This window comes from Trachinotus anak, unplaced genomic scaffold (genome assembly GCF_046630095.1).
Source record: "Trachinotus anak isolate AG129_WGS33_773 ecotype Australia unplaced genomic scaffold, CSIRO_AGI_Tana_v1 ptg000039l, whole genome shotgun sequence".
Lineage (NCBI taxonomy): Eukaryota > Metazoa > Chordata > Actinopteri > Carangiformes > Carangidae > Trachinotus > Trachinotus anak.
In genome coordinates this window covers 1489591-1517463 of record NW_027273890.1, presented here as the reverse complement: position 1 = coordinate 1517463, position 27873 = coordinate 1489591, and the positions used below count along the sequence as shown (strand labels likewise).

The 27873-nt window shown below is 44.5% G+C and overlaps 3 protein-coding genes across 3 annotated transcripts; 2 read left to right on the top strand and 1 right to left on the bottom strand.

The window, feature by feature from the left end:
- The first annotated feature begins 123 nt into the window (after positions 1–123).
- Positions 124–5539, top strand: cnot11 (CCR4-NOT transcription complex, subunit 11). Its single transcript, XM_071472671.1, has 8 exons — positions 124–292; positions 495–875; positions 1564–1728; positions 2261–2413; positions 3187–3389; positions 3668–3870; positions 4022–4118; positions 5012–5539. The coding sequence occupies exons 2-8, from the start codon at positions 557–559 to the stop codon at positions 5207–5209; spliced, it is 1338 nt and encodes a 445-aa protein (XP_071328772.1). The 5' UTR covers positions 124–292; positions 495–556; the 3' UTR covers positions 5210–5539.
- Positions 5540–5765: 226 nt separating this feature from the next.
- Positions 5766–22743, bottom strand: lcp1 (lymphocyte cytosolic protein 1 (L-plastin)). The gene is made up of 17 exons (XM_071472664.1): positions 22484–22743; positions 21451–21602; positions 14849–14930; positions 14362–14510; positions 13977–14100; positions 12496–12628; positions 11876–11957; positions 11597–11762; positions 11339–11481; positions 10746–10841; positions 10267–10462; positions 10100–10178; positions 9772–9886; positions 8775–8908; positions 8048–8168; positions 7534–7658; positions 5766–6432 (listed from the first exon to the last, which is right to left on the bottom strand). Exons 3-17 carry the CDS (start codon positions 14913–14915, stop codon positions 6300–6302), a joined length of 1863 nt encoding a protein of 620 aa, XP_071328765.1. The 5' UTR covers positions 14916–14930; positions 21451–21602; positions 22484–22743; the 3' UTR covers positions 5766–6299.
- A 905-nt stretch (positions 22744–23648) lies between these two features.
- On the top strand, positions 23649–27510 carry LOC139614966 (GDP-Man:Man(3)GlcNAc(2)-PP-Dol alpha-1,2-mannosyltransferase-like). Its single transcript, XM_071472670.1, has 6 exons — positions 23649–23874; positions 24068–24289; positions 25359–25561; positions 25669–25837; positions 25964–26607; positions 26912–27510. The coding sequence occupies exons 1-6, from the start codon at positions 23819–23821 to the stop codon at positions 27193–27195; spliced, it is 1578 nt and encodes a 525-aa protein (XP_071328771.1). The 5' UTR covers positions 23649–23818; the 3' UTR covers positions 27196–27510.
- The last annotated feature ends 363 nt before the right edge of the window (positions 27511–27873 follow it).

The following is a 27873-nucleotide window of genomic DNA, read 5'->3' as shown; positions in this document are numbered from 1 at the left end:
AAAAGCAACCTCCACCTGTGCACATTTGTTTAAATAAAGGTCTATGAAACCAGCAGGGGTTTATGGGTAAAGAAACGTTGACGACAGTGAGTCACTTTAATGTGTCCGGTTTGGAGGGGAAGTGAAACCTCGGGACTACAGTACCCATCATGCACCGCTTGAAGGTTCAAATCAGAACTGTAACGGCTAATGGGCTAGCTGTGTGAGTGTGTCAGTCGGGATAACGCAGTCGGGATATGTCGCTCCTCCGGTGCTTCCTGGTTGGGGAGATTGTTATGTAGCCGCAGACCGGGTCAGTGTGGACTTTGTCGGGGGGACTCTCGAGTTTTTGCGATGCTTTGGCCGGTTTCTGTCAGTTAGCACTGCTAGGCTAAGCTAACTCGTTGCTAACGCGTGTGATGACTTTCGGGCTGTAGTTCTTCGACTTTCTTTTTTAAAGATGAATTAACTCCACGTAGTTTATCACAGAGATGCTTTATTTGCTGTATTAACAGAGAACACAGAGTTTCACAACAGTGCCGGGCTCCACGCAGCGGAACAGGCCGAGGAGGAGACCATGACCCTGGCTCCGAAGGAACTGTCCAACCTGCTGAGCATCATCTCGGAGGAGGCCTGCACCAACACCTTCGAGAGCCTCTCCACCCACTTCCACCATTACTTCGGGAAAGCGGAGCACTTCAGGGTGGGCTCGGTGCTGGTCATGCTCCTCCAGCAGCCGGACCTGCTGCCCAGCTCCCCGCAGCGGCTCACCGCCCTCTACCTGCTCTGGGAGATGTACCGCACCGAGCCCCTGGCCGCCAACCCGTTCGCCGCCGTGTTCGCCCACCTGCTGAACCCCGCACCTGCCGGGGAGGAGCAGGAGAAGGTGCTGTCCGGTACGTCCCGGTGTGTGTTCTGCAGGGGGGCTGGATGTTGTCCGGCAGCTGTAACACACTGTGTCAAGTCATGGTGAAAACCCTCTCAGATAATGATCGGTCCCATACACTGTCCCTCTTCCACACCGCGCAATCCTACAGTGCAGTAGCTGTACCATCGGTTTATTAGGAACACTAGGCTAAAACTAAGTCAGTCTGATCCAACAGTCCTGCAGTAGATCCTTCTTCATGAAAGTTATAATGTTCAGAAGTCTCCCAGCGGGGCCTACACTCACTACACCACACCGACACTGGGTAGTTCCTCCCTTTGCTCTCAGTCTCATGGATCCTCTGAGACTCCATGTTGACATGACCGCATCACGTCATCTCTGCACATTCAAGCTGTCAAACTCCTGTTCTACCACATCCCAGAGGTGGTCTGCTGGATCCAGGTCTGGAGGCTGGGGAGTCCGCTGAAGTTCACTGGACTCACTGTCATGCTGATAAACCTTGTGCATCATTGTTTTGTAAGAGCTTTGTTTTCCCCGTGCACACTGAAACCAAGCTCCAATACTTATCCGCTCTGGAACAGGTTCAGGGGGAGCACTGGTCTCAGCCTCAGAGTGATTAAAGAGTTCAGAGTGTACAGGTCGTGTTCTCCATCAACGCTCCACCCACACATCTGCTTTGTGTCGTGTGATCTCTCCAGGCTTCCTGCCTCCCATCACCCAGCCTGAGAAGTTCTTCCTGTCCCAGCTGATGTTGGCTCCGCCCAGGGATCTCTTCAAGAAGACGCCCAGACAGGTGTCCTGCATGGACGTCGGCAACATGCCTCAGTCCATAGACATCAGCGGGCTGCAGCTCGCCTTAGCAGGTGAATACACACCAACACAGTCCTGCTGTTTAAAGCAGCTACACTCATCTTCAGAGGCAGCAACCTCAGCTGCAGCTGAGCGTCCAGGCTTATTACTGGACGGCGTCATGCTTTTAGTCTGTTTGAGGACCACAATGAAAATCAGACTCTTAGACTCTATTGTATTTGAATCCTACTACTACTGTTATAGTTACTTTTAAACATTAAATAAATTAAATCAAGCAATCAATACTTTTATCAAGACAGGAGCAAACATGAAGAGTCAGAGAGAGGATCACAACAAACATGATGATGAACTGAACTTTAAGCTGCTTCATCAACAGTTTCTCAGTCCTGAACAGCCACTGATTCACTGTCAGGTAATAAATGACTGAAGAAACAAAGTGAATGTGAAATCTTGGAGTGATACCAGCAGACTGTTGCTGCAGTGAACCTCCGCCCTCAGATCTGTGGTGAACGAGGCTCCTCCTCTCTGTTTGTCCTGCTGCTTCTCTTTATTCAGTCAAACTCTTCTTGTGTGTTTGTCATCCAGAGCGTCAGTCAGAGCTGCCCACTCAGAGCAAGGCCAGCTTCCCCAGCATCCTCAACGACCCAGATCCAGACTCATCCAACTCAGGATTTGACAGCTCGGTGGCCAATCAGATCATCGAGTCTCTGGTCACAGGGCCCCGCCCCCCGCTGGAGAGTAAGTGTTATTGAGCTAAGGTTGTTTTATATTAGAAGAAGGAGGCATGACCTAGAAATCAAACACAGTTACAGACAGTTTCCACCACAGAGACCGAGAACCTGCTGAAGAACTCAGGATCTAAACCTTGTAACTGGAGGAACCAGGGAATAAATCTACTTCCTGTACAATCATTTGAGAAGCAGACACCAGAGGTCGAAGAGAAATCTACCTGTTTACATGACGTTGACTGCAGAAAGCTCCTGAAGTGCACGTGACCGCACTGATTATTATCATAGTTTTTATTATTATTCATACAGGTATGAAAGGTGTTGCAGACACAGTGGCAGTGACAGAATATTCATGTCTCAGGACATATAAACTCTCTGTTCTACAACTGACCAAGTAAACTGCAGAGTTCATGTTAAACAGGTGAAGTGGTTTAATGTGTCTGTGCTCAGTGTAGTGAGTCACCTGTAAGGTTCATCAGATCCTGATCAGATCCTGATCAGATCCTGATCAGATCCCGATCAGATCTGAGTCCTCCTCCTCCTTCTTCTTTAATCCTGTGTCCAATGATTAGACTTCGTTGCTGTTCACATTCTGACACATGCTGCTGACTCTGTGAATATGAGGACACCTTTTATAGCTGATGCAGATGTTACCATGGCTACCACAGTGGCCTGTAGACTAAAAATCTACCACCTGCTACCATAGCTAAGTTAAATACTCCAGGATCTGGCTGCAGGTTGATGGAAACTTTAAGTGACTCGTCCACATCTTTCCGTCCTCAGGTCACTTCCGCCCAGAGTTCATCCGGCCGCCGCCGCCCCTCCACGTGTGCGAGGACGAGCTGGCGTGGCTGAACCCCACCGAGCCGGATCACAGCGTGCAGTGGGACCGCTCCATGTGTGTGAAGAACAGCACCGGCGTGGAGATCAAGCGCATCATGTCCAAAGCCTTCAAGAGCCCGCTGTCAGCCCAGCAGCAGTCGCAGGTGAGAGAACGTCTCGCTGCAGCCGCCTCCGTTAAAGCAGCGCAACAGCGTTCAGTCGTGTTGAGTTTGAAGAGACTGAGGTAAAAGATATGAACGCGTAGCTGCTGTAACAGTCGCTGGTTCCCACCGTTTACTAATGAACATTAACATTAAATGAACATTTAACAAACCACAGTCATGCTCCTCAGTTTTCCTTGGAGCTGAATAGAGAGAGAGCCTGAGCATCGTAACTCTCTCTCCTTCTCTCTCTCTCCTTCTCTCTCTCTCTCTCTCTGCAGCTGCTGGCCGAGCTGGAGAAGGACCCGAAGCTGGTCTATCACATCGGCCTGTCGCCGGCGAAGCTGCCCGACCTGGTGGAGAACAACCCGCTGGTGGCCATCGAGATGCTGCTGAAGCTGATGCAGAGCAGCCAGATCACAGAGTATTTCTCCGTGCTGGTCAACATGGACATGTCGCTGCACTCCATGGAGGTCGTCAACAGGTGGGGGCAGTTCTCCGTCAGAGGCTGTCGCTGTCTATTGCAGTCTGTGTTTATCAGACTGAATAGTGAACAACAGGCATTTGTTGTTGTTTTTATAGACGAATTGCTATTTTTTAAAAATCGGATCATCTTGTTTCTCATGTTCTCTCAGGTTGACCACAGCTGTGGACTTACCCCCAGAATTCATCCACCTCTACATCTCCAACTGCATCTCCACCTGTGAGCAAATCAAAGACAAATACATGCAGGTACAGTCCGACACTTTAACGAGAACAAGTTCAGTGATGGTGACATAGGATTTGAACAAACACAGTCCTGAGACAATAACATGTCTCCAGGAGCCCTGCTGGCCTCTGGAAGCTGTGTGTATATGACTGCACCAAATCTAGCAACACACACCTGCACTGACGGAGGCAGTTTGTCTGAGTCTGATCTCTCCTGGTTTCAAACACATTGCAGACAGTTTCAGTTGAACTGTGACAGACCTTTTGGTGTTGCCGGAGGAAGTTGTCTTGGTCCCCTCCTCTGTTCATTATGTGCTGCTGCTGCTGGGAACACGACGTCACCTCCAGCTACACTGATGATACACAACTTCACGTCCTCCAACCGAATGACATTAATGCACGATGCTCCCTGAATACCTGCTGTCCGCTGTCACTCAGTGGATGAGCACTAATTTTTTTAAGTTGAACAAGGAGAAGACAGAAAGACTATTGGTTGCCCCCAAAGCCAAAGGAGATGCACTTCTACCAGGCTGGAAACTTAAACCAGCAGAATAAAATGGAAGTGACAGGTCTGGGTGTAATTTCAGACTCTGATCTAAGTTTCAGATCCCACATAAGTAACCAGAACAGCTTTCCTCCATCTGAGAGATATTTCCAGAGTGCACCTGTTTTTACGTCAACAAGATGCTCAGAAGCTCGTTCATTCTTTTATTTCAAGCACTGGAGAAGCTCAGAGCTCTGCTGCTCTCCACTGTGAGCTGCATCATACACAAGGATTAGGGTCAAAGGTGAAGCAGTCCTGCAGTAAATCCTCCTCGATGATGATGATGATGATGATGAAGATGACGGTAGTAATGTTCAGTTTGTGTTGAACTGTAGTTTGTGCTGCTGTTTCTGACAATAATCTTTTCTCCCAGAACCGCCTGGTCCGCCTGGTCTGCGTCTTCCTCCAGTCTCTGATCCGAAACAAGATCATCAACGTCCAGGACCTTTTCATCGAGGTCCAGGCCTTCTGCATCGAGTTCAGCCGCATCCGTGAAGCCGCCGGCCTCTTCCGCCTCCTCAAGACCCTGGACACCGGAGAAAACCCCACAGAGGCCAAACCTGCCAAATAATGCTCCTCCCAGAGACACTGCACAGGCAGTCACCAAGATAACACCACCCTCACACATCCACCCTACAACAGCTTAAAGGGCCATAGTTTGGTTTCCACAAACATTCATCATGTGTTTGTTGATCACAGGAGCAGAAACAGGTGATATTGTAAATATGTAGTTAAGTTTTCTTCACTCTGTTTGCCGTCTGCCCCTGAACTCACCACCTTCTCTCTTTCAAGAGGAAAAATAAGGACGGACACGATCCAGCTCCTCATTTTGTACCAGTTCTCTCTTTCCTTTGCAAATGAACCTTTTCTCTAATTAAACAGATTGTTTAAGTGACTTTGAGCTCGTGTTTTTGTGCTTTCATTCATCATCTTATTATCAGGACTCACTTCACCTCCGGCCTGCAAATCGCTGTTTGTTGTCGTCTCTGACCGGTGACATCACTGATGGGTGTGGTCAGAGTGTTGCACCTGTAACCACAGCCCACAGTAAGATGCTGTATTAGCTGTTAGTGTCTGTGCAGACAAAAATACCAGGAGCGTTTTGATACACTCAAATAACAACACAGTTCATACAAAAGTCTTTATTTGAGTATTTGTGGCATAAAGTTATTGATCTGAAACGTTTGTAATCAGCTGAGAAACTCAGACACATGATGAAGACAAACAAATCCTTCATGATGAACCTGCCCCAGGTGATAACAGACGGCAAAGAGTGGACTGGTGCACTGCAGTGTAATTATGTACTTTATATTAATTAACACGTTTTGGTTTGTTTTGTTTTTTTTGTTTTTTTATAAATGTCAAAAAAATGGATCAATGGCCATGAGCAGTTCTCAGAGTCCATGTTGTTAAAGCAGAGACGTGTAACAGACAATCACCTTCTGTCGCTGTAAAACTGTTTACTGTTTTAAAACGTGTTCACTTTATCTGTTCATCCAGTATTTTAGGTACTGAGACTGTAACAGTTTATCCTCTCTCTGAACCCTCCCGTTAAAGGTCACAAAAACAGCTGAGCCTCTGCACAAGAAACCATCACCCCCCCCACCCCACCCCACCCGTCGTCCACGGTGCGTTCAGGTTACTGATGGTCGTCAGGGTCTTTAGGCTCTCTTCATGCCGCGTGCCATCAGGCAGGCGAACACCGTCATCACCATCTTGGGTTTGACCTCCACCAGGTCCTCGGGCAGAGCGTACACCCGGGCGCCGATCTTCCTCGCCATGGAGATGGCGTACCTGGAAACAGCACAGTGATGAGGTGTGAGACTTTCTGATTGGCTGTTACTTCTGAATGTAGAGTGAGAGTGTTAGCAAGACTATGCACCAATCAGAGAATGTTTATTTATGTAATAATTAGTTGGAATGATGATTGTTCACATCAAAAGAAACAACATGACAACAGGCTGTTCACTCAACCCTCAACAGTTGTTGTCCAGTTGTTTCAGCTGCTGTAACTTGACACAGCAGCTTTGGATTTCTCCACTGGAGCTCAGCCAGTTCCTGAGATTCGTTACTCAGGTAGAATTAGCAATTCCACAGTGTAAAAATACTCCATTACATGAAGTAAAAGTACATAAGTTTTAGCTGCAAAGGTACTCATCATGAAAAATGACACAGTGTTTTTCATATAATGTGTAAATTTAAAGCTCCATGTTTTATCTGAAGTGTTGATCTCCATCAGAAGATATATCTGTGGTTTTAAGAACCAAAAATCATCTCAGTGTAGTTTTACATCTCCTCTCTCAACAGGTCAGTCAGCCAATCAGAGGAGAGAATCTTGATTGTTTTCTGAGTGATCCAATAAAAATACAGCAGATTTCAGTGACTGCTTAGTTGTGACATCACAAAGTTCCAGAAGTCCTGACGGCTGGTTTTAAGGCTCAGTGTCTGAATACAGGCTGTGTGCATTTCTCTGTGGACTGAGGCTTTGATACTTTCACAGTATTAATATAGAACCTAGACCTGCTTTATAATCACAAACATATGGACATCTACCTTTAGACTGTGTGGAGCTTTAAGAAATTTGATGTTTCATAGTTTGATCAAACAATTGATCCTAGTTTATAAGAAGAACATATGTTTAATGTAAACTCATAGTTAGAAAAATAACTATAGCTATAGATCTCAAATCAGGACGAGGCTGTTGTGATGGTAACTGGTCCAACACTGTCTTAAATGTGGCAGAGCAGCAGTAAAAAGTAGCATAAAAAAGGAAAATACTCAAGTAAAGAACAAGTATTGGTTGAACTGTAAAATTTCAAAAAATCAGGATGAGCTTTAGAGGACGATGAACGATGTGACATCATTAATAACAAATAATAATAAATGTGTTCATACTTTGCGTTGTTGAGTTTCTCCTCCTCAGTCAGGTCTTCTGTCTTCAGCAGGTCGTACCTGATGGAGCCCGGCTGGATCGCATCGATCAGGTCCAGAACCGGCATGCTGCTACTGATTGACCCGTCCTACACACACACACACACACACACACACACACACACACACACACACACACACACACACACACACAGAAGAGTTAATTGATTTATTTTTCCAGTGTCAAGTCAGCAGTGACTCTGTGAGACTCCAGAGGGAGCTGAAACAGTCAGTGATGAACTCAGGTTCATGTCCCTGTAAACCTCTTGTTTTTCTACAACACACATTTAAATGTCTTGACACAAACAGATGCAATAAAATACTGCATTAAATTAATTACACTACAGTTTTATAATATTTGAATCAGAAACAGTTTGAGCAGTGTAGTATTACACTGTGTGATCTCTGAACTCATCGTCTCCTCTTTGGCCTGTTGAAACGTCATTTCCTGTGTAAAGGTCAGAGGTCAGTCCTCTACCTTAAAGCTGGAGATGGTGGGTTTCCCGGCCTGTGTGAGCATGTCGTTGACCCAGGCCACGATGGTGTCGTCAGTCACCTTCTGACCGTCGCCCAGGTCCTCCAGGATGTTCAGGGTGTACCTGAGGGAGCAGACGGCGGTTGTGAGGGAGGGGCTCTGTTCTGTCACACTCTACACTTCTAACTATAACACATGTGCTGGTCCCTTGTTCTGTCATATCTGTTTAAACAGCACATACTTTACCTTAATCTCTTCCCCTGCTGCTGTCACTTACCACACTAACTGTGTATTTTCTATTATCTTCTATGTACTTCAGTGACATCATTCCACTGATGTCAGCTGCACCAGGTTGAGACTCTTACTGAACTCTGACCTCTCACCTTTCTGCATCTGTACAGATTTAATCTTGATTTATGGGCAGTTTTCCATCTTTATATATATTTTAGTTCAATGTTTTTTAAGTGGTTCACTCTGCAGAGTCCACATCACATGTGACTCTGTTTTTCTGTCTGTGGGAAGTGGCTCTGAAAAATGTGCAGACCCCATCAGTTCAGATTCGCAGCAGCTCAGTGAAGCGGAGTCGTCGCCATCGAAACACCTTTAGAAACTTTTCAAACCACAACACAGCTGGACTGCTGAGCTGTGGGCGGAGCCACGAGGCTCTACAACATGTTTTGTTTTGTTGAAGGTTGAACAAGAAGAGTCGGAGGCAGTGCGGTGTCGTTACCGTCTCATGAGCTGCCAGAGCAGAGCGAGGGTGAGGGTTCGATTCCCTGCGTTCAGGTCCTGACCAGCGATGCCCACCAGGGAGAACTTGGCCTCCTTCTTCCCCAGCTCCACTGCGTAGTTACAGTTCTCCAGCTGGAACCCAGAACAGAGACTCAGTGGTGGAACAGGTTCTGATCTGAGATCTGTTTATTAAGTATTAGCAACAACCTGTACTTCAAGTATCCAAAGTAAAAGTACTACTACTGTCAGACACCATTTCATGGTATTATTATTATTATTATTATTATTATTATTATTATACATTATGATGCATCTTAATGTTCCTCTGAGGTGGAGAAAAGTTTAACTATATATCTACAGATGAGCAGTTTAATCTGTAACAATACTTATTTTTTGGGGCTTTTTGTGCCTTTATTATAGCTCAGTGGAGACTGGCAGGACAGGGGGTCGACATGGAGAAGGACATGCAGGAAAGAGTCGGACCGGTCGGGAGTCAGGTCGACTGCCTGCTAAGAGCGTCTTGCTCTCACATGGTATGCGCCCTAACCACTGGACTACTGGGCCACCCCAACAATACTTCATTTTATGACCTGATCAGATGTTTTATGATTAAAATTTTGATCTTCAATGAAACTGATCAATGTAGAATAAAGTTCAATATTTTCCTCTGAAATAAAAATATAAAGTTGCATAAAATGGAAATACTGAGTAAAATACCTGAGTACATGAACCTGGTTAGTTTTATGTTTCAGGCTGTGTTAATTTTCTCTCATGTCTGATGCATTTGCTGGTTTTAATGGAGCTGGACTCAAACTTTCCTCTGTCCTCAGTCTTGGTGCTGAGTAAACACGTCCTGAACACTGAAATCAGCATCAGGAGTCTCATTAAAATGGAAAATAAGTTCAGATCACGTTTTAAATGAACTAAGCTCTAATCGTTGTTTATCAGCTGAGCGTTTTTCCTCCGTCACTTCCTCATCCTCAGACCTGCCGTACCTTCTTCATGTTGCTGCCCAGTTTCGGGTAGGGAGGCTTGTTGACTCGGTCCCAGTCCACTGGTACCTTGATCTTCTCGTACAACTGGAAGATCACCAGGGCGTCATCAATGTCTCTGGAACACACACACACACACACACACTTCAAATCAGACTTGTTGGGTCTCTGTAATCATGATTATAAAGAGTTTGACTGTATTGATTTGCTTCCTGTGATAATGTCTTTAAAGGCAGGAAGTGTGTCACTAGTTCATAGATGAAGGCTGAGCATGGAGCTGCTGATGATGATGATGAAGAGGCTGATCAATAAAAGCGGAGCGTGTTCTTACACGTAGAGGTGGTTGACACGGGGGTTGACCCCCAGCGAGTTCATCCAGTTCCTGAAGGTTCGCTCCTCCCTGGTTTCACCTGGAGAAAAAAAACACAAACGAGAGGTTAACAGAGGATTAAAGACCAGAGGAGCAGGGTTAGACCTGGACTGGTTTCCTGGACTCACCTTCGATGGAGCTCCAGTCGATGTCCTGGTTCTCTGGTTTCTTCAGAGCCGGGTACTTGTTGAACAGATTGGCAACAAAAGCCAAGTTGAGCTTCGGGTTTCCTCGGACAACGTCTGCCGGCATGACGAACTGTCTGCAGCCGAGCCGGTCAGCCTGGTCCAGCATGCACTCAGCTCGCTTCAGGTCTTCCTTCTCCTGCAGAGAGAGGACAAGGACGACGTCACCACACTGAGGAACCCAACATCACATCTCCACACTGACTCTTTAAAGGTTCCATATTGTATAAAGGTAGATGTCCATGTGTTTGTGATTATAAAGCAGGTCTAGGTTCTATATTAATACTGTGAAAGTATCAAAGCCTCAGTCCACAGAGAAATGCACACAGCCTGTATTCAGAAACTGAGCCTTAAAACCAGCCGTCAGGACTTCTGGAACTTTGTGATGTCACAACAAAGCAGTCATGGATCGAAGCTCTCACCCTGAGTCCTGACATGTCAATGGCGATGGGGGGGACTCCCTCCTCGTCTCCTTTAGGTGCCACCTGCTCCAGGAGGTTGTAGTACGCCCTCGAGTCCTGAGACAAACACAGAGGTTATTGTAGAAAACAGCTGCAGACAGAACTAATCATGAAGCCAGGTTTTATCAAAGACATAAAATATTGATTTATGGGATTGATCATCTGTGATTTCAGAGGAACACATAAAATGTTTTCTGGTCTTCTGTTTCCACCCTTATGAAATGTAGTAAACGGATCAACAATGACCAAGAACGACGCACATCTGGACTCTCCATGTGTCACAGCTGGTTGTGTACCTGCAGTGGAAACTGTTTTGTTGTGGTACTGTTTTTGTTATTTTGTTGTTGCTGTCTCTGTGGCGGCTAGCTGTTTGATTGACACTGGTGCATTTACAGAGATGCTGATGAATGTGTGCTGTTCTTACAGAGGACAGCAACACCCCTCTGGAAGGTGCTGATGGTTTGGTCCACTCTTAGGGAAACTGAGTAAAATCAGGTTTCTAAAGGAGACCCAGGTGTGTGTGTGTGTGTGTGTGTGTGTGTGTGTGTGTTTACTTTGATGTCGGAGCTGAAGTTGTTGATCTTGCCGCAGCCGGCCTGCTCCAGGTGATAGTTGGCCCAACGCAGCAGCAGCTCTTCAGGGGAAAGCTTCATCAGATCCTCCAGACTCTCCCCATCACGCAGCAGGGCGATCAGAGCTGCACACACACACACACACACACAAAACATTATAAAGTCAACAGGACACACTGATATTCTGTCCCCTTTCATATATGTGAATAAGGAAACTAACATGCACACACACACACACACCTTCGTTCCTGCTGAGCTCGATGTCGGCGAACAGTCCGATCTTGATGACCTGCCACAGCAGACCCAGGACCAGGTGCTGCCTGCCTTCCTTCAGGTCCTCAGCTCCGATGTTCACCACGTGGCAGCCGATGGCCGATGCCGAGTTCAGAGCCAGGTTCAGGTTCTCCTGTCAGAGCCGAGGCCACGACACAGGGTGTAAAGACACTGGGTGAGACTGGGGGTTACACTCAGAGCAGGTCACTGTGATCAGACTGAAGACCAGAGTCTGGTCCTCCTCACCTGGATGGTGAAGGGTGTGAGCTTCTTCTTGTTGATGGTTCTCTCGTCGATGGTGTCGGGGACGGACAGGTTGATCATCTTACTAACGAGAGAAATCAAATCCAGGTTACCACACCTTTACAGGATAAAACACAAAGACCCTTCTCCCACCTCCACCTCCTGATCCTTCATCTATAGGTTTCACTTTAGGGATGAATCCTCATGACTCTGATCACCAGGTTCAATTTTGTGGTTTTTACTGAAATATGTGACGTTCATGTTCCCTCAGGATGAACTGTAATAACTTGACCTGAAGTTTCCTCTGGCGCCATCATCAGGTCAACACCTTAACTTGTACAATACTTTGGTTTGTGATCAGATACCTGTTGAACTAATCACATATGTAAAGGAGTTAGTGTAATTATTAGTTTCTGACATGTAAATCGTGTTTAGTTACACATCAACATCTGAGTCCATCCTATCAGAACTATGACAGACTGATGCAAAGAAAAAGATTTAAAAAAAGATGGACCTGGACTGGTTCAGCTTGTTTGCTTGAAAAATCATTTGAATTATGAATCGACCGTCAAAACAGCTGCTGATTTGTTTTCTGTCATTGGACAGCTTAAAAAGAAAAGTACCAGAGGATGATGCCATCTCCCATGGCGGTGAACAGGTCGTTGGTGTTGGGATCCATCGGCAGAACATGTTTACAGTCACCGTCCTTCTCCAGAGCTTTATTGATCCAGTTCACAAAGGCCACTTTCTCCTCCTCTGTAGACAGAGGAAAAACCACACGTCAGCTGTTTCTCCATCTTCTCCACCTCTGACCTCAGAACTGTCATCTATATATTTTCTTTCCACAATTTAAGAAGAACTAAATTTTTTAATTCAAAAATTTATTCAAAAATTATGTTAAAGATTTGGAGAGAAATGTATTCTTCACTTCAAATGAATGAATCAAGACAAACAGGATAAAATACAACATATTTCTCACTGATGTTTGACTGTTGCTCTGCAATCAAGACAAATAAAGTCTGATGTTTTTGTCACTTTTCATTGGTCTCATTTCTTCTGTTGTTAATTTCCTGCACAAAACAGACATCAGATAGTGAGACAGTAGAAAGGGTCCCTCAGGGTTCGACTTTAGGACCAGTCCTCTTCAAAATTTATATCAATGATACCGTTTGATCATTAAATAAGTGTAATATTCATTTGTATGCAGATGACACGATTTTATATTGTTGAGCAGATTCTATACAATTGGCCACTGACAATCTACATCTTTCTTTTAATGCTTTTCACTAAACTTAAACTTGTGCTAAATCCTGATAAAAATAAAATATATGCTGTTTTCAAAAGCTAAGAAAACGGATTTTAGTACTTTACTTGGTACAAAAATTGAAATCCCTGCATCATAAATATTGAGGCCACTGGATCGATGATAAATTTACTTTTAAAGTTCAGATGTGGATGAAACTTCCTGTACAGAAACAGAACCTGGTCTCTGATGTGCAGTAGAAAAAGAATTGCTCTGGATCATGATGATGTGATGTATAGACCTGCTCTCAGGACTGGATCACACTGAATGTTCCTCGGGTCAAGACTGTCTTTAGATTTTGTGCTCCAGACTCATGGAATAACCTACAACACACTTTAAATATCGATTACCTGATAAGATCGATCAGGGAAATATCATCAAAAATGCTTTTAAATCTTAATGTTTTTGAATGTAATTGTTTTTATCAGGAATTGATTTTTGTATTTCAGTTTGTTTTCTTTCTGCTTAGAATGAGGGTCAGTGTATTCCTGATAAAATAAATAAAGGTTGATCACTCAGATCAAGATCACTCCAATAAAATGAACTCCTTCCAAACAACCATCACATACACACACATACACATACATACACACACACACACACACACACACACACACACACACACACACACACACACACTCATTAATTATTAATTAATTCATTACTCTGATGAAATGACTTTAATATGGTTCTAATCTCACCTTCTAATCTGATTCTAATGTAATGTCTTGTAATCTAATCACAAACAGTTCATGATGTGTGTGTGTGTGTGTGTGTGTGTGTGTGTGTGTGTTTACAGACCTGAGTAGGAGTGCTGGGTGCCGGACTGCTCTGAGGTTCCCGCCACGTTACAGATTCCCTCCTTCTTGTTGATCGCCTTCCTGAAGGTCTTCGCCACCTCGGAGCTCTTCAGCCCATGGGCGATCTGAGGAGACAGGAGCAGGGTCATCACATCAAGGTAACTGTTACCAGGTGAGTTTCTGTCTGAGCTTTAGGTAAAAACTAATGAAAGCAGCACTGCAGTTTGGCGTTTTCCTTCGCCAAAGACATGAGGCTGGTGACACCTCTGGACTTTTATTTTGTAATACAGTATTTTTATATTCTTTCATTGGTACTTTTACTTAGCTAACAGTATGTTCTGTTTACACTGAACGAAGCCTGTGTGACCCTTGACCTGTGAACTCACCTGAGTGAACTCGTCAAAGGTGAGCTGGTTGCTGGTCTTAGTCAGCTCCTGGACGATCTCTCGAATCCTGTAGCCAGGCAGCGCCAGGTTAGCGGCTCTGAAGAGCTCGGTCAGTTCATCTTTGCTGATAAATCCGTTGTTGTCCACATCTGGAAACAGACCGAGGGGCCAAAGGTCACAGACAAGGAAAAGAAAACATGACCTTAAAGCTCCATATTTTAAACATTTGTTTTATCTGAAGTGTTGATCTCCATCAGAAGATATATCTGTGGTTTTAAGAACTAAAAACCATCTCAGTGTAGTTTTACATCTCCTCTCTCAGGCTTCTCTCTGGAGCTCTAGTAACACCAGGTCAGTCAGCCAATCAGAAGAGAGGATCTCAGCATTGCTGAGGGTGGTGACTGCTTTGTTGTGACATCACAAAGTTACAGATCCCTCACCAGCCCCTCACTTACAGAAATGACAGTTTCACTCTTAGTTCTCTCACCGATCTTTGCGAAAGCTTCTCTAAGTTCCTCCAGCTCCTCCGGAGAGATCTGCGCGGTGGTGTCCATGTTGGGAACCTGAAACTGACACACAGCAAAAGACCGACATCCTCAAATTAAAAGTCAGAGTGTGACAGGACGGGCCGAGCTGGCGGACACACTCAGTGGTGCAGAAAAGGAGGAACCTGGAGATGAAATCTCCTGATTTCAAACTGTGATGCAAACTGCTGACAGTTCTCAGTTCTGCAGGTCGAAAACTTCCTGCTTTTGCTGCACTTCCTGTCTGTCTGCTCATTACTGCTGTGTGTAATAAGATCTGAGCACCTGCACAGGTAATCTGCAGCGCTCTGACTGCTGGACAAATCTCAATAACAGTTACATATGAATAAAAACAAGTTTTTACAAATGTGTGCGACAGTGTATGGTGTTCACCAATTCACTGCCCAGCCCACAAGCAAATAATCTGAACAAATGTAAAATCATTTTACAAATAATTCAGTAAATATTTTGACTGATAAGAAGGACTTGGTAAAAACTAATGAAGACGACTGTAGCTTCTCAGTGTCTGAGACTGTTTATTTAAAGATTCTATGATGTTTCTCATGTAGAGTCCTTGAATATTTTTTATTATTTTCATTTCAGACAACTGTTACACTCTGTGGCTAATTTGCATTGTTTTACCAGCACAAAAAGTGTCACTCAGAGGCTAAAAGGACAAGCTAAACAACAGCAAATCAAATAGCTATAGGAAAAGGAAAAGCAAATGCAAATGGTAAAGGAAGTTGTTGCCAGATTAAAATCTGTAATTTTAATTCAATTTGTAAAGCCAGTTATTTAAGTTTAATTTATTTCTCTCTTTAAACTGCATTTTCAAGTAGATTTTTAAATTCCATTTTCTATTTATAAATTCATGAATGTACTCATTGACTGTTTTATGTTGTTTTTAGTAAAAACATTTCTTTATCATTTCTAACTATTTATAGATTAATATTTCAATTTTAAATAATCCTTATAGTTGCTAATTAAATGATCAAATAATGAATTACTTTGTAGTTTAGTATATTTATTCATACACTAATAAATACATTTGTAAACACATTTATCTATGCACATTTTTTTATTGTACAATTAGTTATTAATTAAATCTAATTTGGCGTTTTTTAGTCTTTTTGCTTAAAAAATGACTGAAATGATTTATTACTTATCACCTGACTGAGAAATCATCAACTCTTTGAGCTGTAACACAACAAACTATCCATCGTATTAACTGAATTGCAGCCATAATTGTGTGATTGCAAACTTATGTGCAGCTCAACACAAATGTGCAGCGTTGTATCTGTAAAGAAAGGAAACAGCTGCAGAGGGGGAGTGAAGCAACTCTGAGAAGTAGGCGATCACATGATATTTTATTTCAGCCTGTGATGATTCACTGAGTGTTTGTGCGTTTGCAGATCCTTATTTGGCAGGGTTAAATGTGATCACACACACACACACACACACACACAATACTGATGGTGTTAAGAAAGACCTGAAGAGGACATTTTTAACCACAAAGGCAAAGACTGACTTCAAGCTTTAAGAGGAGTAAGTCAACTTCCTGCACGGCCGGAGGAGAAGACCTGATGGTGACATATGTGATCTATATGAAGCTGGAGGCTAAAGTCAGGATTGATGCTGCATTAAACAGCATCACATTCTGTCTATTTATTGACCCCTAACAATCAGGAGAGTCAGAAAAGTGCAGCTACACTGATCTAAAACTACAGCCTGATATGTCTGATTTGTCTGAGCCACAGGGCACCACTGTTTCGAAACACTATTAAAAACACAAAATATCACTACAGCACCAAACTGGATGAATCTGCCACTGAAAATATTTCCCAACAAATGCTTTACACATTTCCTCCTTCTGTTTGATAAAAACTACAGTAAGCAGCTGTTTGAGGGAACTGAGCCTTTTTGAATGAAACTATATATTTGTGATATGTTTTTTAAGATTTATGTCTTCAGAAGTGAATCCTTCACTTCCTGCTCTTGATTTAGATGTTCCATGTTTTAACTTCTCTAGTGTAGTTTTACATCTCCTCTCTCAGGCTTCTCTGGAGCTCTAGTAACAAAGGAAGAGAGGATCTGAGCCTCTCTTCTGATGCTGTTTTCTGAGTGATCCATTAAAAATACAGCAGATTTCAGTCAAATAAAACAAATCCTGTAAGGTTGAATGGTGGGTCCAGGTGGGCGGGGTTTGGGGCATGGCTGAGGGTGGTGGCTGCTTTGTTGTGACATCACAAAGTTGCAGAAGCACCCAATGTATATAAAATACATATGTGCTGAAGGTTCAGTAATAGTATTAGGATTGGTGGTTAGTAATTAAATACTGTACTTAAGTACAATTCTGAGGTAGTGCTTTACTTGAGTATTTCCATTTTATACTACTTCATACTTACACTCCTACATCTCAGAGGGAAATATTGTACTTTCTTCTCCATCACCTTCTTTTGAAACAAGCTACAGTACAACAAGATACTGTGAGGACTGTAACACTTCAGTTCAGGGAAGCGCTGCACTGCGTTTCCTTTCACCCCAAAGTTCAGCTTTATCAGGTTTAGGTTTAAAGGATGTGTTACATTGATAGATCCAGATATGATCTTTAAAGGTGTTTTAATGACATTCATCACATTTACGTCCTCGCAGCTGAATGCAGTGAAATGTGGTTGAAGTGAGAAGTGACTTCAGCGTCTCTGCTCTCAGCTCAGAGGCAGAAATGAAACTGGGCTCAGATAAAGCTCAGCTCTGAAGCGTCTCTTGGTCTAAATGTGGTCGCATGAGTCAGTCTGACATTTTAGATGCAGATGTCACTGAGCTGCTGCTCTGAGCTTCTACTTCACCTTTCTGTCCATGTTATGATCTTCAACTTCTTTTCAGCCGCTGGTTTTATTAAACCATTTTTACTATTGACATCATTTCTACTCTCTTCTATTTTAGCTTCTACTTGCTTGGTAAAATTGCAGGTTTCTTTGCTGATGTTTCTGCTGCAGCCTTGTTTCAGGTGCGGTTGTGTGCTTGTGTGTAACTATGGTTTGGCCATTATTAGCTGTCATGTATTTTTATTCTTATATTCATTACATCAGATTAGGGACTTTGAACCAGTTAATCATTTTTTGTTCCATTTGTGTTGTTTAAAATTTGCTGCTTTGTTCTATTTTAATTTTTTTGTTTTTGGTCCCCGGTTTCATTTATATATAAGATATTTGCACATGTGGACATGTGGAGGATTAGCAGTTGCTACAGAAGCTGATGGGAATCCAATAAAATAAACACACAAATAAATTTATCAATGCACAGGGTTCAGTTGGAGCAGTGAGGGACTGACACTGTGAGGGTTAGTGGTGCAGCCACCTCCTCCTGAAACTATTAACTTTTTAATAAATGGATAAAAAAATTATCATTATTTTAAACCATTTCACACAAACATTCGTTGTTTCTAGCCTCTAAATGAGGAGTAGTGTTTTTGATGGATATTTTTCACTTTCTGGGACATTTTTAGGCAGTTAATCCAAAATATAATTAGATTAGATCAAATGAATTGAAAATGGAAATAATTGTCAGTTTCAGCTCTACAGGCTTTACTGGGAATCAAACCACCACCAGTCAGGTTTCCATTTAAATGTGGCACATATTATAACCAAATTTCCTGAAAATCCTCAAAGGAAAATGCAAATGAAAGTGTGTTTCAGTGTCCTCCTGGTACGTGGATATGAGCTGGTTGGTTCATGGAGATTAACAACTAAACAAAATGTTTTCTGTTGGAAATGCAACTGTAGTAAAATGAAGTTTCATTCAAACCCGACTGGTAAAACAAATCTCCTCTGGCCGGATTCCCAACTCTGATGTTTCCACAGGAACTAACTGTGAAACCATGATGGTTTGTTTTTATGGAAATAAATGTCACCACCACAAAAAAAACACAACTTCTATTCATGCAAATTCTTTCTCCCACACAAAGTGGAATTACATGAGAATAGAGGACAGACGATGGTGGTGATGTGTGATGGGTCAGTCTGATCAGTCCCTTGTATTAATCCACTCGTTTATCTGTAGCTGGGTTTGCATCTTTATCACAGTTAAAATGAGTTAGTACTGCTGATCCCACTGAGAATGAACAGCTACTGTGCACCTCTACCCAGCTGTTAGCCTCTGTTAGAGCTGAAGGCAGCTGTTAACAGCAGCTAACAAGCTTAGCATCATCTTTAGCATCTCTGAGAGCCAGATACTTCCCTCAGGATTTAGTGGAGACCAAACCAGAGCTAAAAGAGAGGGAATAGTCAGAAACACAACTCCAATTGAATGATGGGTCTGGTCGTGTTTCTGCTCCTGGTGGTACAAAATAAATCATGTCGCGCAGCTTTAATGTCTCAAAACAGATGACGAAGATGATGGAGCTCAATGTGAAGTAGCAGACTGGTTTCCTCCATAAATCTGTTTGGTATTCACTCAGGTTTTTATCATCACCAGTGGTAGGTAAGGTATTATTTTAGCTACAATATCCAGAGGTGGGTCTTTGTTTTATAAATCTCAAACCTCGACTATAAAGTCCTGAGTCAAGACCAGCAAATCTCAAATCAGGTCCAAGTCCTTAACTTTATGTTTTCATTTGGCCTCAAACAGTGACAGTTAATTAATTAAATTTACAGAAATTACGCAATGTTTGATTTTATTATATATTGTATTATATTGTATTTTTTATTAGTTGTAAGAATTAATTAAGGAATTAAAGTTTTGGACAAGAAGACGATAAGATCACATCACTGTCCCAGTAAATATGTTTTTGATCATTTCACTAACTTTGCTGACGTTGAACTCTTTATAACCAGGCTGCTCAGGTTCTCAGTGAGAACAGTAAGGCGCCCTTTAGTAAATCCTGATCTGGACAGACGTTTTCTGTTTAGGATCAATATGTGGAACTCTTCAGCCACAGACCTAAAAAACGAGCCCACAGGTCGTCTGTCAGCAGGTTACTATGACCCATCGTTAGGTCTTGTTGCTAGGCGACATCTAGTTGTCGTAGTAATGATGACAGCAGCAAAGGGAAAAGTGCGGTGACGTAGTTTATAGAGCGACAGAGTCCACGTCAGGAGGAGGTTGGGGTGGATGGATGAATATGACACAGGAGAGTGGTGTTATTATTGTAACCATGACAACAGAGATCGTCTAATGCGGAGGAAGTACTTATTATATTAATCCAAATCATCATCTTTTCCTAAACCTAACCAAGACATGATTGTTATTATAGTAACCATGGCGATGAAGGTAGGTACACTGCTCACGGTACAGTCCACGTGTATATTATTGTAACCATGACAACCATGGTCTGGTAAACCTGTGGTGGTAGAGGTGCTACTTCAGGAGACGCTGCCCTGGGTCGTATCAGAGGGTTGCTCAGCTTGGAGGACTGGAACAGGATTATGAGTGGGACCAGGAGGACTCAGTCCTGTGGAGTGGAGCTGGTTGTTTTATGGTAGTTTTAGGTTTTATTGTATCATTGTTTGTGTCTCACACAGTTTTGTGTGTATTTTCATGTGGAGTTTGTGGCATCGGTTTGTGCTTTATACTATATATGCATTCTGATATTTCTGATGCCAAAGGTTTTTTGCATGTTTTTACTGTGTTTACATCTGAATGTGTTGATCCCAGATATCATGGTGTGATGTCAGGAAAATGAACGTCTGATTTCCTGCACACTGTGAGACACAGTGGGGAAAGTGGTCTCAGCCTTTTGGATGATATAAAGTCATAAAGCTAAAGTAGAATGTCATCAGTGAGTCATTGGTCTTGTATAAAGTCACCGGATTAATGACTCTAGTCAAAGTCATGTGACTCGAGCTCAAACCTCTGCACTACAAGAAGGATCCTCCCTGAGCGGCGCGGCCTCGGCCTCAGCCGGAGCTTCAGGATTTGCATGTGCTGGGCCTCATCAGCATGCCTCCCACGTGCTTGAGTTTCCTTCACCATATCTACAACAGGTCCTCATCCTTTTCCAACATCAAGAGATTCAACACTAATCAAACACTGCCTTCATCCACTCGCTGCCTCGGTGGGATTTTTTTTTTTTTTTGCAGTTGAAGTGAGGCTGTGAAGCTAACCACAAACTTCCTCTCCATCTCGCTGCAGTGGTTTAACTTCTTTTTCCTCTGTTCCCCTGCAGGCCTCACTCTGCCTGTAACTGCTCTCATCCGCTCATTGGTACAAGTTTGAATGATTCAAGTCACAAAGTTTGCAACAGAAACAGTGCAGGTTTGTTTGCCATGTGCTGTTTTATGATGCAGGAGGGTTTCTGAGCAGAGAAGCAAGAAGTGGAAGCAGTGATGGAAGCTGAGGGCTCAAGATTATGAAAATCTACTTTGTGCAATAGTACATGCAACAACAGTGGATTTCAAACAGTTACAACCCCCCCCCCCCGGTCCCCCGTTGTCTTTTCTGCTCTTCCTCTTTCACACAAATAAGAATAAAAAAATCAGAGTCCCTCTCAGGTGCCTCTCATGCCACAGTGATGCCTTCAGGGAACACCTGCATGGATCAGAGGCCACCTGGACTCATATTTCTTTACCTGGGAGGTGAGGCGAGGAGGCTGGTGAGGTGTGGAGGACTACTTGTCGTCTCTCTGTCTGTCTCTCTCTTAATCGGTTGGACCGTCTGGCTGCTGTGCTGCTCGCTGCTCGACAGGCACCGAGAGCAGGGCGACAGCGCATGTATTCAAATCTACGAGGAAGGAAGTGACACACAGCGCTTCAGAAACAGGAATAAAAGGTTTTGTCTTTATATGGCAATGCACGCTAGCTGCAAGTCAAGGTGACCCTCGCACCCGGTCCGAGGGGTTTTGGGGACATGTTTCAGGGTCTGTGAGGGGTCACCAGGATTGACATGGGAGGTTTAGGGTCTAAGGAGTGGGGGCTCCAGAACAAGGTATTAATCAAGACCAAATCCACTTCATCCATCCAGACTGAAGAAATCTAGTCAATAAGCTTAAAGGTTTATTCATCTACTGTTGTCAGTGACAACGCTGGTCCTTCCTGTGGCTTTAAATCAGGACAAACCAGAGAGAGAGGTGGGCAGAGAGACAGACAGGTCGACAGAAGGACAAGCAATTGTGTAGAAAGACAGACAGGTAGTTTAAAATGCCAAAGGTAGAGACAGATGCAGAGACAGACAGGTAAAGAAGGAAAAAGACAAGTATAAGGACAGGTAGTTTGAAATGCTAATCAATTTAATAATTATTAATTAGGTCTAATTAAAGGTAGAAATAGACAGGTAGCTCAGAGACAAGGGGATAAATAAAGAGACAGGTAAAAAGACAGGTAAGCACTGTATTATTTCAGATGTTAAGCGTCTTGGTACCGGACCTGAACTCTACTGGCCCCTGTGGCTCCTCCACACTGGTGTCCACATACTTTTGGTCATATCATGTACGTAGCTCCAGCGATGTAAAGCACTTTGATCAAAGTTTGATGTTTTTAAATCTGCTCTATTCAATAAACTGATTAAATAATAACTTAATAAACTTAATAATAACCTAATTTAATAAACTGATCTGACTTGTATGTTACAGCCTCAGTACAAGCTGACAGGTAGATGGATCTTACCTGGTTAAACTGCCTTCACTTCCGGTCTGTAGGTCTCGTTTCTGAGTTGGGCCAGTAAACCTGCTGCTGTCGCGCATCTCCCTCATCAGCTGTAGGAGTTTTATCTGCTGGATTCTGGAGGACCGGAGCAGAGCTGACAAGGATAATTCACCTGTTGGAGCCAATCAGGAGCAGGCGTGGACTTCAGGGACAGGTACAGTCAGCCCATTGGTCAGTTAGTCAGTTGCTGACAATGACATTTGTTTTTCACTGGGTGATGAATGTGGAAGATGTCTCCATGTCCTGAGTCTGGACACACACACACACACACACACACACACACACACACACACACACACACACACACACACACACACACACGTTTTAGTGTTGACCGTGGCTAATGTCTGTTGAACCAGAAACTCTTCAGTAAGATGATGATGATTATTATTATTAACTCATTATGATTGATTTAATTAACGAGCTGTATAGCGTTAGGGTTAGTAGTATAATCAAAGCTCGTTGAGTCAAACAACTGGTTTAGTTAGTTAGTTAGTTAGTTAGTTAGTTAGTGTTAGGGTTAGTTTTAGTAAATAATAATTTAGTGAATAATGAAGCTTTTCCTTTAGTTAAACTGTGTTAAACTGGATCATTATCACACGCTTCATGTCCTCTGACCACACCTGGCTTCCCCCGAGGCCCCTGCCCTCCAACAGGTCCCCTCCCCAGGTGAACCCCCCCTGCCCCCAGGCCTTCAGGTGAGTTCCCTTCTGATGGACACAGATCCAGCGTCCTCACGCCTCTTCCCGGTCTCCTCACTCTCCACCCCTCCACCGGTATGAGGCGCTGACACCCCCGCACCGAGGGTAGCCCCACCCACACCTCTGCTGCCTGTCACCTCCACCCTCCCAACGGACAGAACCACTGCAGGTTTCCCCGTAAGCCACCACAGACCCGGCCCGGGACCCGCAGCTGCAGCTCCTTCAGCCGGGTACGAAGGTGAAGCAGAACGTGTCTGCAGTTCTGTTGACCTGACAGACACATACTACAATCGTGAAGCACAAAGACAGACTATTCTTTTGTTAGGACCTATTTAATCAGCATTATATGTTGTGGCTTTTCTTATTTTTCATATTAAAGTGATAAAAATTAAAAGTTGAAAACACAAAAAACGTCTCTTAAATTTAATCATATATCTGTTTCCGGGCGTATCTTTTTAATCTAGAGTTGAAATAAATAAATAAATAAATAAAAGTCACATGTCGACGTCGTGTAGGTAAACAAACGCTCGGCCAATCAAAGAGAGGCCTGTGGGTCAGGTGACAGCGGTGAAACGTCATCAGTGGTGTTGTCAAAATGGCAGGACGTGAGCCCCACCACCACCTCTCCCTGTGCCTCTGCGACCTGATGAGGTAACGTCTCCCCACAGCCTCTCCTCTCTCTGGGCCCGGTTAACACCGGACAGAGCCCGGGTCCCCCTCACACCGAGCCCGGGTCCCGGTGGCGGGAGGACAGCTAGCTTTAGCCTCACTAGCAGCTACCAGGCTAATCGGTGTCACGTCAGACCCGCAGCCGGTTCACGATGCTCTGTCTCCCCGTCCTCAGGTTGTTGTGGTCCCTGGTCGTGCCCTGCGCCTACCTCAGTCTACTCCTGACCCTGGTCCTGCTGCTGGTCCTGCTGGGGCTCCGCATGTGGCTGCAGGGCCGCCGGAAGGCCCGCCGGGCTCAGGACGGCGGCCCGGCGGTGGCTCTCTTCCACCCGTACTGCAACGCCGGGGGAGGCGGGGAGCGGGTCCTGTGGTGCTCCCTGAGGGCCCTCATGCACCGGTACAGGGGCTTCAGCTGACCCGACATCTCCATCCCATTACACTATATGGCCAAAAGTATGCGGACATTTGTTCCCATACTTCAGTGTAGTTTGGTCGAAGCAGTGATGCAAGAAGTACTCAGATCTTTTACTAAAGTAAAAGTATAAATACTCCATTACAAGTAAAAGTCCTGCATTGACAACGTATAGTCAGGAAAATGTCCTGTGACTGTTACATTAGTGTCTATTAGATTATTATTACTAATACATTCATATATAATCAGTGTTTTACTGTTCATGATGATTCTCATTGTGGATTTATCCTCTGATAATTTTCTCAATTAACTGATTGATTGATTGGTTTCAGATTTAGAAAATAGTGACAAATGCTGATCATCACAAATCACAAGAGGGAAAGTGAAACCTTCACCATGTTGGTTTTGTCCAAACCTCATTAAACATTCATTTAAATTATTAGAAGGAACAGCAGCACATCCTCACATTTGAGAAGCAGGTGAAGGTGAACACCGTGAAGTGTTTGAACAAACAATAATAATTAAACAATAATTAAAATAGTTGTCAACTTGCTGTGTATTTAATCTACAAGAAGCAGCATTTTTTTTTTCATTAGTGAAAGGAGTACAGCTGTCAAATTCACAGTGAAGGTAAAAGTACAATATTTCCCTCTGAACTGTTGTGGAGTAGAAGTATAAAGTATATAGTAAAGTATATATAGTAAAATATACAAGTTTGTACTTAATTACAGTATTTGAGTATTTGCACTTAGTTACAGTCCACCACAGGGTCTTGGCCTCTTATTCCACCGAGGCCGCGGCTTTTATATTTTAGCCCCATTTTAATTTAAAACAATAGAGGTTGAGAATCGACTGATTGTTTCTGAAATGAGGTTATTTTAAGTAAAAGAGACAATCACACAGCTACAGCAGACTAAGTAAAATCTATACAGTTCTAAAGCTGCTGGACCTGAACTGCAACCTTCCGCTGTCTGAACTCACCTCACTGATCCTGAATACAAAGACTGGAACTAACATGAATCACTCCAACTGACGTTTTCCCTCTCAATCCCAGATACCCCCGTGTCTCCTTCGTGGTTTACACAGGCGACCAGGGGGTGACCGGTGAGCAGATTCTGGAGGGAGCCAGACAGCGTTTTAACATCACGCTGCCTCGACCGGTCACCTTCATCTTCCTGCGTCATCGTGTGCTGGTGGAGGCGGCGTCTTACCCCCACTTCACGCTGCTGGGCCAGAGCGCCGGCTCCATGTTCCTCGGCAAGAAGAATTCTAGTGTTCATAAACACAAGGGCAGAATAACAGCTAATGCAGTTGGTTGTGGTTCATTTTCAACCTGTGTGTGTGTGTGTGTGTGTGTGTTGTAGGCTGGGAGGCTCTGACGGCCTTCGTTCCTGACCTGTATGTGGACTCGATGGGCTACGCCTTCACCCTCCCAATCTTCCGCTACCTGGGAGGCTGTCAGGTGGCGAGCTACGTCCACTATCCCACCGTCAGCACCGACATGTTGTCTGTGGTCAGAGAGAGGAACCCCAGGTAACACTGCACACACTGACAGACACACACCCCCCTGTGTGGTAGAAATCACTGGGTTTGTTGGAGGTGAACTTGAACCCGGTTTGGGTCCGGGTGGAGAGCTGCAGCTTCTCTTCTGTCTTCCAGGTTCAACAACGCTGACTTCATCTCCAGAAACCCCGTGCTGAGCGCGGTGAAGGTGGTGTACTACTGCTGCTTCGCCCTGCTCTACGGCCTGGCCGGCTCCTGCAGCGACGTCATCATGGTGAACTCCACCTGGACACTGGGACACATCCTGGCTCTGTGGCGCTCCCCGAGCCGCACCAGCATCGTCTACCCGCCCTGTGACGTCAGGGCCTTCCTGGACGTCCCGCTGGAGGAGGAGGATGAGGACGAGATGGAGGAGGGCTGGGAGGAGCTCGGACAGGAGCTGGGGAGTGGAGAGGAAGAGGAGGCAGGAGGAGGGGACAGGAAGTGCCACGCCATTGTGTCTGTGGGTCAGTTCAGGCCAGAGAAGGACCATCGGCTGCAGATTCGGGCGTTTTGCAAACTGTTGGACAGGAAAGGGGAGGGGCCCGGGGGGCGGGAGTCGCTGCGGCTGGTGCTGATTGGTGGATGCAGGAACCAGGAGGACGAGGAGAGGGTGCTGATGCTGCGGGGGCTCTGTCAGGAGCTGGGGGTGTCGGACCGAGTCGACTTCAAACTGAACGTCCCGTTTGAGGAGCTGAAGAGGGAGCTGGTGGACGCCACCATCGGTCTGCACACCATGTGGAACGAGCACTTTGGCATAGGTGAGGACAACACGTGCCTCCAACACACAAACACACAAAATGACACCTGTGTTGTGTCCAGTTGTGTCTGAGTCCAGCTGAGGCCGATGAAAATTGAGTGAACTCAGCGCAGTCTGAGATGTCCTGATGTCGGTAACAGTATTTCTAGTTGACAGTTACTTTCCTTTTTAGCATGTTTGCCTTTCACTGATTGGCTGTGATGATCCTTGACGTCTGTGCAGCAGAGGAGTTCCTGCAGATTTCAGCAGTAAATGTTACTGTATGAGACCAGGTGGACCAGGTTTATCCTCTCTCTCTGTCCCAGGTGTGGTGGAGTGCATGGCTGCAGGGACCATCGTCCTCGCCCATAAGTCTGGAGGTCCAAAGCTGGACATCGTGGTGCCATACGAGGGCGGACAGACGGGTTTCCTGGCCGACAGTGAGGACAGCTACGCCGCTGCCATGGAAACCATCCTGGCACTATCACCAGCGGCTAGACTGGAGATCCGACAAAACGCCCGGCGCTCTGTGGAACGATTCTCCGACCAGGAGTTCGAGGCCTGTTTCCTCGCTGCCATGGAGTCTCTGATGAGTAGACTGGAGCGATGAGGACAAACAGATGAGGCCTGGTGTCCACCAGGGACCAGGACTTTATTTGTTTTGGGCTGAGGTGGCGCGGGTCATATCTGTATTTAAAACAAGCCAAGCTTCCAACATTGTTAGTAAATAGTGACAAAAATAACAGAAAAGGAGCTGACACTGTAAAGAGGAGTCTCTGGTGGACACACAGAGGAAACAAAAACAACAACGCAGGACATTTCCAGAGACGATGCATGTGTCAAACTCATGAGAGTGTAAAGTCATCAGGTGTTTGGTTTTCACTTTGATGACAGGTAGCGTGACGACCAGACAGAAACACAGAGGTGCAACAAACATCCAGTTCTGTTCCTTGTAGTGCGCGATGGAAAAGGTCAAATCTTCACGGTCTGACCTCCATCACGACGCCATCAGCAGATCGTTAACGCTGCGATGGACTTTAACATCCAGCTTGGAGAAGCACAGTTTCATTAGTTAAACATAAAAGTCATATTTGGTTCATCAGTCAGGTAACAGCCAATCAGAAACCTTGAGGATCAGGTGTTTAATTATATCTTTAGTGTCACATTCCAAACTGAGCTTCAGCTTTTCATCTGCTGCTGCTGACAGACACAACATGGCTCATGTGGAGTAGATGATTAGGCAGTTAATCAATTAGTCGACCAAAAGAAAATTGATCTGCAACTATTA